Source organism: Exophiala aquamarina, assembly GCF_000709125.1.
Source record: "Exophiala aquamarina CBS 119918 chromosome Unknown aczIA-supercont1.3, whole genome shotgun sequence".
NCBI classification, from domain to species: domain Eukaryota; kingdom Fungi; phylum Ascomycota; class Eurotiomycetes; order Chaetothyriales; family Herpotrichiellaceae; genus Exophiala; species Exophiala aquamarina.
In genome coordinates, this window is record NW_013550585.1 from 2,568,026 (window position 1) to 2,584,216 (window position 16,191).

Here is a 16,191-nt window from a genome sequence, read left to right on the forward strand (position 1 = left end):
TGTGTGTGTGTGTGTGTGTGTGTGTGTGTGTGTGTGTGTGTGTGTGTGTGTGTGTGTGGTTGCTATTGATGATCGATGGATTAACATGGCTTATACCTCATCCCAACCTCTATCCACCCTTTTTCCCTCTCCGACATCTACCCATCCACCCACATCCTCTCAATCAACTAACCAATGTACCACTTAAACAATCAGTGATCGACCTCGCGACACTATACCCGCCGGCCCTGACGCCGGCCGTCTCGACAAGCCTGCGGACCTACTACATCACCAGCTTCGGCGACCGGTTCTTCACCGCCCCACCGGCCTGGTTCCGCGCGTACATGTACCTCGAGGCCCTGTACCACCTGCCCGTGAGTCTGTGGTTCGTTTGGAATATCCCCAGAGGTAGGTTGGTTGTCGTTGCGTGCGTTGCTCCAGGGCCCGGTGGAGACCTACGCGGTTTGATCGGATATGATATGGAATGCAAACTTGCTCGCCATTGGCTAAAACCCCCAATCTCACAGGTCATCCGCTGATCGGGTTAAACCTGCTGGTCTTCGCGCTCGAAACCGCCGTCACGACATTGACCTGCGTCGTTGACACTGCCGAGTGGGCTGCCTACTCGCGGAAACAGCGCAATGATATTTACAGCCTGTACGTGCCGTATTTGGTTCTCGGTGAGTCGTGTTGCTGCTCCTGCCGGGTGTTGCTGAAATTGAGATCAAAGATGCTAATCATCTCTGGACAAATTCGCAGCTGGAGTCATGGGTGTCGATGCCTTCTTCAGGGTCAAGGCACAGCTGTTGAGGGCTGCTGCTTCGGGAGTGGTGGATGGCAAGGCGAAGCGGACTTGATATCACTGTGTTGCAATGTATATACACAAACTATATCTGGCATCGTAGTCGTTGCTCTCTTCTAGGGCTGAACACCACCACTGTGCGGAGCAAAGGCCGTTTGTTTCACGGCTCAAGAACGTTTTCAGTGTGTGCAAGTATCTACTGATGGTCTGTTATTCAACTATGCAAGATCAACTCCTGACGCCATGCGTGATTTGGTGTGCCGCTCGTTCTGTCCATATAGTCCTTCACCCGGCTTCCTTACCATTGATGCCAGTCATACCCTTCGGCTTGTCGTTGGGCTTCTTAGGCTTTCCAAAACCTGTTCGTCAGGACCAGCAAGTCGAAATGGTTTATTCCTCTGCCAGGGTTTGTCCTTCCCTGAGGCCCTCGACTTTGAGTTCTTCTCCCATAGCTCGTCGGTAGATGTCTCTGACATTTTCCGTGACTGTCTCAAAGTGACTTGAAGCGTCAAAACTGTTAGAGATGAATATCTGATCGTTCATTCCACTCTCAAGGGGTTGGTAGAGTGGGATTGGGGGACCTTGGAATTTCTCTTCGATGCGACCGAGACGTTCGATACCAGGCTGAAGTTCCAAATGATGGTTGGCGGATGACTCTGCAATTGTCGATACAATGGCGATGTAGTAGCCTTTGGGGCAGACATTGTGTGCTGATGAAACCACCGCGATATAAATGTCATTCTTGCGGCCGACTTGAGATTGAGGGATAATAAGTTGAAGAGAATCTGCGTCGGGAGCCTTGTCGATTGGATGATTCAGGATGCAGATCGCTTTCAGCAAATGTCCCACCACTTGCACCTTTCCGGGGAAGTAAGATGGATCTCCAAGTATCATCTTGGTCTTGGTAGTGAATTTCAAGCCGTCACCTTCTTCGCCCCTCTCCTTCATTGTAGCCTTGATCCCGCTGATCTTGCTTCCGTCGTACAAAAACTCATCAACGGAAGTGTTGAGCATGTAGGTACCACCGTATATGGCGGAAAGGCGAGCAAAACCTTGCGGGAGCTCACCTAGACCATACAATGGGTAGATATATGGAGATTTCCCGTAGCGTGCCATTGAGTTTGCATAGAGACGAATCCTTTCAACTGTCTCCTTGGCTTGGCCAGGGTTGTTGATATATTCATCAGTGGAATAGAGAGCCATTGAATGTCCAATGAAGTCTCTAGTTGTCGCCTCGAGACCGAATTTGTCATAGACTTCCTTCATGGTGACTTTGTTCAGGTTGAGTCCTAGGTTTCAAGAACGGTGAGTAACTCGACAAGTACCATTGGATAGATGACCTACCATTGTGTGTAGCAGGATCGTTCTCCTCAAAAGCGCCCACAAATTCCAGGAATTTCTTCGCACGCCTCTTTTCGAACAACCCCATCAAAGGTGAACTAAGGGCTTCGGTTGCGGTTGAAGGGACTTTGGCAACTGTAGCCCGGGGACCAGAGCCTTGCTGTACGAAACTGCCTGCAATCTGCTTGAATTCAAGATATCGTGTGACATCGGTTGAAACGAGGATATTCGTGAGCTCTCCGTTGGCCATCAGAAGCTTGGGGACGAGATCAACGTTCCAGTCATTGACTCGACCATATTTCTTCCACGGTTCTTCCCCCTCTTTGAAGTTGCCATATTTCTTGAAGAGCTGTGCAGACACAGATTAGCAGACCGTACCTGTGGGTAGGACAAATGTTTGGTAGCAGGCTGGTGTTGCATACAGCTTCAATGTTTACGGACGCAGCCTCTCTACAAATGTGTGTCAGTACTAAGCCGCACCAGCAGATGTCAATAGGCTTCCTTCCACATACCCGCCATAGTGATCATTTCGGTCGATGTGAAGGACCTTCTTGCCCTTTACGGACAACACACTTTTGAAGAGTGGTTAGCATAGTTTTTCATAACGGGATGAGAGGTGCTGCTATACCCGGACAGTACGCATTCCGTCAAGCCTGCGAAGATGTCAGTTCTGAATGGTGGGGCAGATGAGCGGTTGGGAAGGGTGTACCTGTGCCTAGAACCACAACGTCGTACTCTGGAGCGATTTCATCAGCCATGTCGGAGGATTAATGCGGAACTATGTTAAGGGGGTACGAAAAGTGCTATTGATAACAGGGGACAATGGGATGCAGGGACAGACTTCAGGAATATTCGGTGAAAGATGAGGGCGAGTTGTCGCACCATTTGCCTGCACCTTCCTTGCCCACCGCCCGCTGTTGATTGCTTCCGGAATAGGTGAGGTCATCTGCCAAGCGCTACTTTACGGGGATGAAGAGCACGCCGCTTTATCACGCCTTGAAAGCAGCATGTTATTGTACTCCTGTTCCATGCAGAACTTGAGAGTACGCAGAGTATCTCTCATTACGCACCCTAGGATGTACATTTCCTTGTCAACGATCTATCTGCGATTAGTTCTCGCTCACTTTTGAGAGTCTAGCGGACTGTAACTGCTTTCCTCCTCCCCGCTCATGGGAAGATGGCCGAACGTGGACAAGAAACCACGCGTTTACACAGTCTTCAGACCAATCGTGGCTGTGACTTGGGGCGAGTCTTCTGCTAAAGACAGCATCTATCTTTTCAACGCGATTCTTGATTTCACCGGGGTTTCCTTCCGTTATCAATAATGAGCAACTAGACCCACAATCCCGGTTGGAAGGGCTGGACGATGATGTTCTGGGTATGAAACCCCTGTATGCCGTAGCCAGCGCTCAGGTATCCCCACTCTGCTTGAGACCTTGAATTGCTTCAGCCAGAAATGTGCAGCGTCGAGATCCGATGAGCGAGCGAAGGGGAACGAGCAGCTGGGCACCCCTTTTATCTAAGAACCCCTTGAAGTAGAACTAAGTAGCCAGGCAGCAGAGGTAGCTTTGGTAGATCTAGAGCAAGTGATGCTTTGATCTTATTTCAGACCATTCCGCCGACGCTGCCAAAGACTGAGGTGCTCCACGTCCGCAAAATCTTCTCAAGGACGAGCAGTAGCCGCTTTCGTGGGGCGAGCCTAGGATCGGCATCGAAAGGCAACACACACAGACGACCAGCGTTTCTCTACCTCGAACTGGGGTATTGATTAGGTCCAATCTCATCTCGTTCGTGAGGCCTGCATACTGAGCACTAATGGGGCGTCTTCCATCACGTTTTGTAGGGAGTAGTCTGTTGGCAATTTGTTTCGTACGTGATAGCGATCGAATCCAAGGAAAAGTACCGGCGACGTGAAGCAAACCATGCCGCTATCCGTCATACGGGCACTTGGACTCGTGTTTTATATCTTTTCAAACGTCCATCATCAATGACTCATTATGAAATAACGCGACCCGGTTTCGCAAGAGCCTTAGAGGGTCTCTGATCGTTCAAGGCGCTGGCGCACTGGTCCTTAGTAGAAGTCGACAGCGTGAGTGTAGAAAACCAATCGCTCACACAGCAAGGCGCCAGCATTCGCGAGGTCGGGTCGACGTCAAGTATCTATCGCTGACAGAAAGTTTCAGGACATATAGGTAGACTGATATTGACTTGAGGTCATGGGACTCATTGGAGGGTGTGGCACCTGCTGGTGATTGAGCTCATATTGGTCTTTTGTCCTCTGCCGCAAGTGTCGCATATATGCACGTTGATTTTCTGTTACCGGCAGTGCTAATCTGTCGAATTGGCTTGGATTCATGACCCTGTATATTGCGGCAGCGCCTGCTACAGTGAGTGCTGCTGCCGCAAGACTTATAAAGAGAATCGCAAATGGTCCCAGTGCCATGATGATGAGCGTGCATTTACAGATGTTGAAGGAATGGTTAACGTAGCCCAACGTGATTGCGTACCACTAAAATGAAAGAGGTGAGATGGGCGGGGTGGGATGGGAAAGCCGGATGATATAAGTGAAGGATGGATGGTGATAGGAGGTGCAATATGCCACTCACCTAGCACAGACAGCCATTTTTCACTTCGGTCAATGCGGACAGCCGCTCGCCGTATAGCCGTTGTGTGAGCTGTCCTCGGTACCTGGTAGAACAACTTGCTGCAAAACCCTTGCACTTGGCTGGGGAGAACCACTCACGCGCGTAGGTGATTTGTCTGCAGACTCGTAAGCACGACCCACCGGACATGAAGGTTCCAAGTCTCGCAGAACACTCCCAAGAGTACTAGACATCTCAACGATCCGGGGGAATGCCATGGCGGCATACTGGAGGGACTCTCGTGAAAGGCGAGGCAGACACGACACAAGTGGGTTCTGATGGTTTGCAAGCAATGGTCATTCAATAAGACATTGTAGTTGTCCAAGAGTGTGTTTCGATTTGTGCGGTTTCACCTCGAGAAGGCAGACCACTGGAATGTCAAGACTCAGAATAGGTTTGACTGGGGCTTTCCGAGAAGAGCCGTTGCAAATGGCAATGCCAGCCTTGAAGTGGAAAGAAACCCACCCTGTTCAGGATCGGCGTGCGTCATATGTTGAGCGTTCATTCCAGGTTCGATACGCCGTACGAAGTACATTTGGGAGACATGGGCAACGTGTACGTAGCGAAGGTGGCGGAGCCCAAAAAAATAGGAGAGGCTGCAAGATCTCTCTGAACCTTGACCACATTGGATACCCACCGAACAGATAATTAGTGCTTCGGAACAGCCACACAAAAAGGATCGCGTTTGAGTATTGGGTGGAGTGTGATGTCTCCCCATCTACATGAAATCGGGATTTGTGCATGTCTTCGGCTCAATCACTTCCGCGAACATTTTGGCATCAAACTCAGCCTCGCCATTGAGACCTCACACGTCCGGAGTCCCAAGAACCGAGTCCTATCTGTGATTGACAATTATCGTGGACCTCAAGTGCCTGGCAATTATTTACAAGGCTACTAGTACGCAGTAGCAAGAGCGACTGTGCTTTAATTATACCTGGCTAAAGACAACCGGAGTCTCCTCTTGGATCCCCTTTCCAAGTCATATGTTAATTTTCGCCTAGATTGCCCAGATGTTTCGACTTCGCTACACAGCCTCACTAGGCTGACCTCTGGATGTGGCATGAAAGATGCCCACTCTGTGACGTTATTATCTTTTGTTCCTCTCCACGTGCATGCCAGCCTCTCCTCGGGAGAAAGCAATTCTCCCCAGGCAGTACGGAGTATCCGGTAGTGAGACTCATCAAAGGTTTGTACACTCAATCACAACCACAGAATATGAACGTTGATTTTACAGATTTGGACCAGCTCTTCCACAAGCATTGTCTTGGCCAGTCCCTAGGCTGAGATGTACCGTGCCCACCCTTCACCCAGTCCCCCTTTAGGATTTTGCGTTCTTCCAGCTCGAACTAGATTGTCCGTGTACTACTGCAGCACTCTTTTCTTCAAGTTTAGCGGCCGTTTCCTCGTCTTTGGATTTTTCTTGGCCGGGCTCAGCTCCCTGACTGCCTCCATCTCCCCAAATTTGCTCCCAAGTTGCTGAAGTTCCTCGACTTCCTCTACTGGTTCCTCGGCTTCTCTGGGTTCTGTGTAAAAGGTATCATGGTCAAGTTCCCCTTGGTCGGGTAGTAGCTCTGACAGTGACTTTTCGTAGTATAATGCCATGCCCTCATCGTGTTTAAACTGTCGCTCAGCTAGAACCGTTCGGATCCTTGCCATCGTATCTCGTACCTACGCCACAATGATGATCAGTAAGCGCTTGCCTTGAAATAGAAGTGATCGCGAATGGTAGGCAGATGTTTGTTGTTTCAGATAACTTTCCAGTAAAATATGTTCATAGATACAAGGTTTAAGCAGTCTTGTAGCACTCATATCGGCGAGTGAAAGGATGAGGCTCATCATAGGATAAGAGATATCTTGCACAGGATCTGGCGCGACTTACCACTTTTCTCTTCTCTTCGAGCTCCAGGTCTCCAAAACCTGCACGGACACGTGACATCTCTCTGGAACGAGTAAGGATCTGGTTTTGCTCTTTTATACAGAGCCAGTAGAGTTTGTGTAAATCTTCGAAACTTTTGATAGACAGTTCGCCATAGCTCCATGCACGACCTATACGAGTTAGATCATCCCTGGCCATTGATCGTGGACTATAGTGCAAGCATACCATGTGAGGATTCCTCTTCTGGCGGAACTAGGGCTTTTCTATCTGCATGGAAGAATTGCCAGAGACCATGGTCGGCTGTATCCTCATAGTCCGTTTGTTTAGGCACACGCGAACGGGCGACAGGTTCTGGGAGGGGATATGCCCAAAGCCCTCTGTTGACCAAAGGTCCAGTGCCTCGCATAGCCGATACACCCCGCTTCTTATTGGTTTCACCAGCTTTAGTTTGACGTTTTCCTCGGGGTTCGCTGCTGGAGAAGGATCGAGACGAAGTAACTGGACGGGAAGAACATGGTCGTGAAAATGCAGGGACAAGGAAGACGGGTATCGATGTCGATCTGCCCGAAGCAGAAGAGATGCCTCGAGTCACTGCCGCCATCGTGACTGTCGTTGGCAGATCAAACTGGCGATTGAGGATTGTTCGCGATGTTGCTCGTAGGGAACTTTTTGCTTAAAGCTTTCGAAATTGAGGTGGCCGATCAACGCCAAGGCCGGAGTTTGGTTTCGCCGTACCTTCCATCTTAGGCTTAATTGACATCTTTCCTATTTAGGTAACGTAAACATTTGGTGGGTATGGTAATGGATGAAACATGTTGCCCGCGCGTGCTGCTCGTGAAATTCTGCATGTAGCTGCAGCATACGGCCAACATGAAGATCGTTGAACTTGTAATAGATGGGTAAGTGCCTTTCCCCTGCGCACAGCATTGCGACACGTCTAACACACCACTTCAGTTTCAAGTCCTACAGCCAGAGAACCGTCATCTCTGGCTGGGATCCATCCTTTAACGCTGTCACCGGTCTCAATGGCTCAGGAAAATCCAATATCCTCGATTCAATATGTTTTGTTCTAGGCATTACCAATATGTCTACCGTGCGAGCCCAAAATTTGCAGGATCTCATTTACAAGCGCGGCCAAGCGGGTGTGACCAAGGCCAGCGTTACAATCGTTTTCGACAACAATGACAAGAGCACGAGTCCCATCGGATTCGAAGAATACAGCCAAATTAGTGTTACGAGACAAATTGTCATGGGCGGAACTAGCAAATATCTGATCAACGGACACCGCGCCCAACAAACAACAGTTCAGAATCTATTTCAGAGTGTTGGTTTGAACATCAACAACCCAAATTTCATCATCATGCAGGGACGTATTACAAAAGTACTCAATATGAAGGCCGCTGAGATTCTGGCTATGATTGAAGAAGCAGCCGGAACACGGATGTTCGAAGATCGGAAAGAAAAGGCCACCAAAACCATGGCCAAGAAAGAAATGAAGGTGTTGGAGATCGAGGGCCTGCTCAAGGAAGAGATCGAACCCAAACTTGACAAACTACGAGGCGAGAAGAGAGCCTGGCTCGACTATCAAAAGACACAAAGTGAATTAGAACGTCTGACGAGAGTTGTTACTGCGGCTGACTACGTCCGGGCCGGCGACAAGATGAAGTCAGCCTCTCAGGAGCATGAGATCAAGCGGGCCAAGGTTCAATACTTGGAGGACAATGCACTTAAACTCAAGCGTGAAATCGAAAATCTAGAGGAAGATGCGCACAGAGTAAAGTCAATTCGAGACAAAGAGATGCGAAAGGGAGGTCGTTTTCAGGAACTTGAAAACAAGGTCAAAGACTACAGTCACGAACTTGTTCGCTTAGGGACTGTCCTTGATCTGAAACAGTCCAGCATCGCCGAAGAGGAGCAGAGGAAGAAAGACGTGGCCAAAAATGTAAAGGCGCTCGAAAAACAAGTCAATGACAAAAAGAATGTACTCGAAAACTTGCAGTCGCGATGGGACACTGCAAAATCCGACTCTGACTCTCAGAATGCTGAGGTGGAGAAGAAGGAAGAACTCCTTTCAACACTACAGACTGGAGTCGCTTCCAGAGAAGGTCAAGAAAGTGGCTACCAGGGGCAGCTGCAGGAAGCTCGCAATCGCCTAATGTCTGCGGGCACGGAGCAAGGACAAGCGAAACTGAAAATATCACACCTTGAAAAACGAATCAAGGAGGACGAACCTAGAGCGAAGAAAGCCCGAGAACAAAACGCTGGATTGTTGAACGGGCTCGAAACTCTTCGCAAACAGGCCGAGAAGCTTGAGACTGACCTCCAAAAACTGGGCTTTGAACCTGGTCGTGAGGAAAGTATGCGTGAACGAGAAGTTATGCTACAGAAAGACATCCGTCGATTAACACAACAAGCTGACGAACTAAAACGTAAGGTCGCGAACGTGGATTTCCATTTCAGCGATCCATCGCCCAATTTTGACCGCTCGAGAGTTAAAGGGTTGGTCGCTCAGCTGTTCACCCTGGACAAAAATAAATCGATGGCAGGAACAGCGCTTGAAATTTGTGCTGGTGGCAGGCTTTATAATGTTGTTGTGGACACAGCGGATACTGGTACACAGCTGCTACAGAAAGGCAAGCTCAAGAAACGAGTGACAATTATTCCCCTCAACAAGATATCAGCGTTCAAGGCTTCTGCAGAGAAAGTTGGAGCGGCACAAAAGATCGCTCCTGGTAAGGTTGACCTGGCTCTGTCCTTAATTGGGTATGATCATGAGGTGTCCAAGGCGATGGACTATGTCTTCGGAACAACATTAATTTGCCAAGATGCTGAGACTGCGAAAAGAGTTACATTTGATCCATCGGTTCGGTTGAAGAGTGTCACCCTCGAAGGCGATGTCTATGATCCTTCTGGAACTCTCTCTGGCGGCAGTTCGCCAAACTCCAGTGGCGTTCTCGTCATTCTACAGCAGCTGAATGAGGTGACGCAAGAATTAAAGAGGCATCAGAGTGAGCTCCAGCAGCTCCAGCAGACTATGAAAAGCGAAACTGCTAAGCTTGCAAACATCAAGTCTGTCAAGCAGGAGCTCGATCTGAAGACCCACGAAATCAAGCTTACCGAAGAGCAAATCTCAGGAAACTCGTCATCATCAATCATTCAGGCGATCGAAGAGATGAAAACGTCGATTACCCAACTCAAGGAAGACATGTCCAATGCAAAGACCAGAGAAAGTCAAGCCGCCAAGGATGTCAAGAGAATAGAAACGGACATGGAAGACTTCAGCAAGAACAAGGACAGCAAACTCAAGGAGCTTGAAAAGTCATTGATAGAATTGAAAAAGACACTCACCAAAACGTCAGCAGCTATCAAATCACTTCAAAAGGAACTGCAAGATGCCCGAATAGACAGCGAACAGGCTATACTTGACCTCAGTGCTGCGGAGGAACAATTGGTCGAAGTTGGCAGTGCGATCGATGCTCAGAAAGAGGAAATGCAAACGCTGAGGCAAGAAGAAACCGAAGTCAAAAACAACCACGACATCACGCAGGCTGAACTCGCAGATGAGCAGGCCAAACTAACAGGATTCGACGATGAGCTTCGAGAGCTTGAGAAAGCCAAGTCGAAGAAGACCAAACAGATCCAGGAGGAAGGACTCGAAGCGCAGAAGCTGGGGCACGCGGTCGAGAAGGCACAGAAAGATGCGCAAGCGGCCGCGGCACTGGTGGCGGAGCTGGAAGCAGAACACGACTGGATTGAAGACAACAAGAACCAATTCGGACGCGCCGGCACACCGTATGACTTCCAGGGCAAGAACATGGCAGAGTCGCGGGCAACGCTCAAAAACGTCCGGGAGCGCTTCCAGGGCATGAAGAAGAAGATCAACCCGAAAGTGATGCCGATGATCGATAGCGTCGAGAAGAAAGAGGCATCGCTGAAAAACATGCTGCGGACCGTGGTGCGCGACAAGAAGAAGATCGAGGAGACCATCACCACGCTGGACGAGTACAAGAAAGAAGCGCTCCTCAAAACCTGGCGCCAGGTCACCGATGACTTTGGAAACATCTTCTCCGACCTCCTTCCGGGCAACAACACGGCCAAGCTGATACCTCTAGACGACAACATCGACCGGATCCAGGAGGGCCTCGAGGTCAAGGTCTGTCTGGGCAAGGTCTGGAAACAGAGTCTCAACGAGCTAAGTGGTGGTCAGAGGTATGTTCAGTTGTCCTTCTGATTGCTCAAAGAGACTCGAAAAGCTAACACTGACCCCCCAAAACAGATCCCTAATCGCACTCTCGCTGATCCTGGCGCTGCTGCAATTCAAGCCGGCACCAATGTACATCCTGGACGAGGTGGACGCGGCGTTGGACCTGAGCCACACGCAGAACATCGGGCGCATCATCAAGACGCGCTTCAAGGGCTCGCAATTCATCGTCGTGTCGCTGAAGGACGGCATGTTCCAGAACGCCAATCGTGTGTTCCGGACGCGCTTTTCCGAGGGCACCAGTGTCGTGTCGGTCATGACGCCTGGAGAAATCAAGGGTTGACTCGGTTAGCTTTACCTTTGGTTCGATTGGATATACATCTCTTTCTGCTTGCTTGCTTGCTTGCTTGCTTGGTCTGCGGGCTTGGCTGATTGATTGTCAGGTCGCGGAGCATGCTATATACCCCTGTTGTCAAACTCTTCGGTGGGCGGGAAGAAGGTACATGCATACAGTGCGTGGCAGCTGTACATGCGCTCATTACACAGCGTCTTGTCTTCGTGTTTGACTTTGGCCTTGGGATCTGTTTCACAATCACGCTCTGTAGAAGGAACACCGGGGGGCCACGACAGGTAGCTTGATGTGATGCATGTGACGAGTCCTATGAATAGCGTTGATGGTTATCAACTGACTGGATCTGTTCTTGTTTTCTGTGTCATGCCCATCTGTTCTTGATTTGGTGTTTCAATGCTGATGGTTAGTTCGCTGTTGATCACGTTGAAGAGAAATCAGTACTGTCTGATCGATATCGCCGACTCTGCCAGGGTGACACCCGGGATGACGGGATGACGAACATTATCACGACCGGTAAAGGGAATGGGGTCGTTGGGAGCGATATGCTCAGTTGATTCATTTGTAACATAACCCGAAGTTTTATCTACCATTGCGAAATATGCAATGCCGCTCAAGGAGGAACCCTCTATATTCATCCCGACCACGGTTCTTTGTAGAAGGTGTTGAGCGTGGGTAGAGGCTGAAATTGTTTGTGTACACGTTGGCTCTCTTCATCATCCATGCTATGTCCTCATCTTCGTCACGGTCATCATCGAGAGAAGGGAAATGTATCCGGCTTGGAGCTTTTGGGCACGGAACCACTTAATTCACATTCCTGACAACATCGTCCAAGGCTTCTGCAAAGTACTTGACGTTACCCGTGTTTAGACCAGCCATACTGATACGACCATTTTTGGTCATGTAGACGTGCCACTTCTCTCTGATAGCGAGGACTTGCTTCTCACTGATTCCAGTGAAAGAGAACATGCCAATCTGGCTCGTGATATGCTCCCAATTACCAGGTGTACTAAGTCTGTCAAGCTCTCCCTTCAGTGACTTCCGCATCTCAATGATCCGTCCAGACATGGTTCTCAGATCACCTTCCCACTCAGCGAAGAGTTTGGGGTCATTCAGAACAGTACTTGCAATACGAGCACCATATGCAGGAGGATTTGAGATCTCGGAGCGCTGAAGAATGGCAAGTTGGGAGGCAACACGTTTGGTGATGTCCTGAGCTTGGGATCCCGGTGCAGCAACGAAGTGGAAAGCACCTGCTCTTTCACCGTACAAACCAAAGTTCTTGGCGAATGATTGTGCGATGATCAACTCGAAGCCCTGCTCAACAAAGTATCGGATGGCGAAGTTATCGGTGGCTAAGTCTCCAGAAGCAAAACCTTGGTATGCACAGTCGAAAAAGGGAAAGAGCTTGCGATCTCGGACGATTTGGGCGATTTGTTTCCATTGATCTTGCGTTGGGTCGACACCTGTGGGATTATGAGCACAAGCATGCAGGAGAACAACGGAGCCTTCCTTGGCAGATGACAATGTGCTGAGCAGACCATCGCAATCGAGACCTTTCGTCTTTGCGGAGAAGTAGGGGTAGTTGGCGATGGGGAGATGAACGTTGGTGAAGATTTGGTTATGGTTCGCCCATGTCGGGCTCGAGAGATAGATAGTAGGTGTGGGTTTCGAGAGGAACTTGGAAAGGAACAGGCCACCGAGATGGACGGCGCCAGTTCCAGAGATTGTCTGGAGGGAGGCCGCCTAGACAGGAGAGAAGGAATCAGTCAGCATACAGAAATGCATGAGGAGGAGGACTGGGAGGCCAGAGTGAGGTGGGACATACACGGCCTTCTTTTATGGCGGGGGATTCGGGACCAAGGATGAGCTTCTGGGCGGCGGAGGTGAATTCAGCAAGACCGGCGATGGGCAGATATTCGTGATTCAGATTTGGATCCTGGCGGATGATGTCGTCGGCCTGGAGGGGGCGAGTCAGTAAGAGCATGTAACTAGTGTGAGAAGGGAGGAGAGCAGACTTTCTTCACAACGGGGAGAACCCATGGCTTTGCATTATTGTCTCGGTAAGCACCAATGCCTAGATCAACCTTCTTCTCAAAGGAATCTTTCCTATAAGCAGCCATCAGGCCGAAGAGAGGGTCTTCTGGAGCTTGAGGAACGACATTCTCAGAGAAGAGAGTCTCGATAGGGAGAGAACCCATAGCTGGAGACTGAGTGGTATGGTTTGAGAGTTGGGATAGACGTGCAGTTGCTGTAGTAGAGGTGGGAGAAGATGAGTGTAACTGTGAGGAAGTAATACAAGAAGAATGAGTTGGCGGTGAGGGCATCTCAAGCAGGGCTGGCGGGATGGTGGAATGGTAGTGAGGACCAGGTAGTCGTAGTAGTGCTGTAGGTAAGAATAATTAAATTTCTCAGACGTGTGACAGCTGCTGCTGGAGAGTCCAACTGCATGAGCAGCTGCGGACGGGCGCAGGAACGAACAGTAACCGCGGGGTGGCCGAGGGCTCGAGGGGCTGTTGCAAGCTGCCCAAGGCACGGGGACACGGAGCAGATACGCACCTGCCACGCTGCCGATTGGTACAGCATCCTAGGGGACCACGTCAAAGGGCGGGCGGATGCACCCGGAAGAACTAATATCCGTACCTGGTTACGAAGTCCAGTTTCCCGGCCTGTCGGAGTATTGTAAGAACACCTGCACCCGTACCTGAATAATTTGTACGAGCATCTACTCCGTAGTTCATCCCAAACGCCCGGATTACGGTACGAGATGAGGTTCATTACATACCATTACTTCTGCATCAGTACCTGCGTAGGTAGGTAATTCACCATCCACCGCTGATACATACATCCTCAATTGTTCTGCACACTATCAAGCACGCGGTTGTACTACTATCTATCCCCCAACCGTTTCTTCAAAATCCACTTCGAGGATCAATGATAACGTGTTTCATCTCAAAGCACACCACTCTCCCTCCTCCTCCACTCTTTAATCTGCCATTGTTCGTGCTCTTCCCCGCCACAACTCCACCCACCAAGCCGAATCGGCTGATACCGGAACAACCTGAAATCCGGGGCAATTCCCAATGCTCTCAACTCAGCATATCAAATATCAAAATATCAAATCCCAAGCCACCAAAAACGAACAGAACCCTGCTGTTGCATAAAACACCAGTCTTGCCGTGCTGCTCCGCTCACTGGCCTTCTTCAATTCCTTGTTCCCCTTGCGCACATTCTCATCCGTACTCGCTGCGTCTTGGACCAGCTGCCCGATCATTTCCCCTTGCACACTCAGGTGCCCTACCAGCGTCTGCTGTAGACTGCCAATCTCCATGAGGCTCTTCTCCACTTGGGTCACTTTGGCCAGCTGATCGTTGAAATGCTCAAACATTCCCTTGTTCTCTTCTTCGAACAATTGTAGCTGCTCAGGCGTCAATTCCTGCTCGCCGCTCTGAGACGGGTCAAGTGCCGGGTTGTATTTGTCGTGTCCACGTAGATCCCGTCCTGCTTGGGTCTCCGTGCCATTCAGAAGACTCTCGACGTCTCGGCTAGCTTTCACTCCCTTGTTTCTCGGGTCGTAGAGCATACTCATCTGCTTTTCTCTCTCACGGTCCAGGCGTTTCTCCACCATCTCTTGCTGCGCCGCAAGTGCATCCTTAAGCCTGTTCTCCAAGTACCACAGAACTCCATCTCGCACCGACTTGACTATCTTCACTTTCCCCTCCTCCTGCACCTGTTCCTCTGACTTTCCTGCATCCGGCGTATCCCCATCCCCTGCTGCCCACCGCCAGATCGCAGAGCTCGGCTGCCCATATTTCTTCTCAAGAACCTTCGTAGCCGTCTCGTATTGCAGATTCGCCGCGGATGAAATGTTGCCAATATTTTTGTTGATATCCCGCAGCACCGATGAGGTTTGGCTGTCGATCGCTTCGCGCTGCGAGTCTGTCAAATGCTCGGGGATGTCAGGTATATTTAACGAGGATAGGGTAGCACGCGAGCCCCCGGATTGCGGGCGCTTTGATTGTCGTGCTGGGGGTGCCGTCGAGAGGTAATGAGTTCGCACTGCGCGCAGATAGGAAAGTAGAGATGAGATAGATCGGTTCTGCAAGAGATGCTGTTAGCAATGATTGGCACGTTCGAAATTCTCGATGAGAGCTGAAGCCGTACAACTTGATATGCCTCCCTTAAAAACAGGTCAAGGCTGGCGGTGTCATATTGTGTGTGACTAGGAATGGGTTTCGCCGAATGCGCGTTGACCAAGATGGAGGACAATGACGGCGCGAGGTCGCTCATATTGGATCACAGCTTTACTATCCCTCCTCAATACAAGAGTCTGGAAACTTGCATGTTGGGGTTTAAAAGTGTAAAGGGAGAACGTCTGGTACCACGCTGGCCCTTCGACGTAGACACGGATCGCCATTTTTCTCCGCATGCGCAGCCTCGTAGCCTTGCAGCCTCGTCCCTTCTCCAAACGCGAACCCAAAGGCAATGCGATTACTCTCTATCCTAGGTTAATCCTGCAATACATGATGACGGAAGCTGGTGATCATTTTACTAAACTTCTGTGATTTTCCGGCACGAATGAGAAATGACAGACTATCGGAAAACGACAAGCCAGAATTCGGCCTATCAACAGATTTACCGAACTGCCTCCTAATACCCGTACCTGGGAGTTGGAAATGCAAGCACCTCCGTTGAAATCTGTTACCTGCTCGATTCCATTTCCGTAGGTGATTACAGAACCCTTACGAGTAGACACTAAATCTCGGGACCTAGAGATGACACTTGGGGAATTGGGAGGGATTGATGGACCTCGGTATGTACTTGCCATTAGTGATGGCTAAATATCGGCAACCCGTTCCACAAGCAACTTCATGGAACGAGCATCAACATCAGCACACACCGTGGCTCTGTTTGTTTTACAGCCTCCATTCAGGAATATCTAGTTTGACATAGCCCGACTCCTTTGACCGCCTGGAAAGCGTCCTTACTGGCTACAATACC

At 49.9% G+C, this 16,191-nt stretch overlaps 6 protein-coding genes across 6 annotated transcripts; 2 read left to right on the forward strand and 4 right to left on the reverse strand.

Annotated features, from left to right (window-relative positions):
• Positions 1 to 68: 68 nt before the first annotated feature.
• Positions 69 to 836, forward strand: A1O9_04513 (uncharacterized protein; the record flags this gene model as incomplete). The annotated part of the gene is made up of 3 exons (XM_013406803.1): positions 69 to 387; positions 507 to 659; positions 739 to 836. The coding sequence occupies 3 exons, from the start codon at positions 69 to 71 to the stop codon at positions 834 to 836; spliced, it is 570 nt and encodes a 189-aa protein (XP_013262257.1).
• A 335-nt stretch (positions 837 to 1,171) lies between these two features.
• On the reverse strand, positions 1,172 to 2,880 carry A1O9_04514 (acetyltransferase; the record flags this gene model as incomplete). Its single annotated transcript, XM_013406804.1, has 5 exons — positions 1,172 to 2,070; positions 2,126 to 2,471; positions 2,545 to 2,572; positions 2,635 to 2,694; positions 2,858 to 2,880. 5 exons carry the CDS (start codon positions 2,878 to 2,880, stop codon positions 1,172 to 1,174), a joined length of 1,356 nt encoding a protein of 451 aa, XP_013262258.1.
• Positions 2,881 to 6,550: 3,670 nt separating this feature from the next.
• On the reverse strand, positions 6,551 to 7,241 carry A1O9_04515 (uncharacterized protein; the record flags this gene model as incomplete). The annotated part of the gene is made up of 2 exons (XM_013406805.1): positions 6,551 to 6,810; positions 6,866 to 7,241. 2 exons carry the CDS (start codon positions 7,239 to 7,241, stop codon positions 6,551 to 6,553), a joined length of 636 nt encoding a protein of 211 aa, XP_013262259.1.
• A 269-nt stretch (positions 7,242 to 7,510) lies between these two features.
• A1O9_04516 (structural maintenance-chromosome 2) lies at positions 7,511 to 11,184 on the forward strand (the record flags this gene model as incomplete). The annotated part of the gene is made up of 3 exons (XM_013406806.1): positions 7,511 to 7,539; positions 7,595 to 10,849; positions 10,917 to 11,184. The coding sequence occupies 3 exons, from the start codon at positions 7,511 to 7,513 to the stop codon at positions 11,182 to 11,184; spliced, it is 3,552 nt and encodes a 1,183-aa protein (XP_013262260.1).
• Positions 11,185 to 11,994: 810 nt separating this feature from the next.
• Positions 11,995 to 13,391, reverse strand: A1O9_04517 (aspartate aminotransferase; the record flags this gene model as incomplete). Its single annotated transcript, XM_013406807.1, has 3 exons — positions 11,995 to 12,936; positions 13,019 to 13,150; positions 13,209 to 13,391. The coding sequence occupies 3 exons, from the start codon at positions 13,389 to 13,391 to the stop codon at positions 11,995 to 11,997; spliced, it is 1,257 nt and encodes a 418-aa protein (XP_013262261.1).
• Positions 13,392 to 14,299: 908 nt separating this feature from the next.
• A1O9_04518 (uncharacterized protein) lies at positions 14,300 to 15,480 on the reverse strand (the record flags this gene model as incomplete). The annotated part of the gene is made up of 2 exons (XM_013406808.1): positions 14,300 to 15,289; positions 15,355 to 15,480. 2 exons carry the CDS (start codon positions 15,478 to 15,480, stop codon positions 14,300 to 14,302), a joined length of 1,116 nt encoding a protein of 371 aa, XP_013262262.1.
• Positions 15,481 to 16,191: the final 711 nt, after the last annotated feature.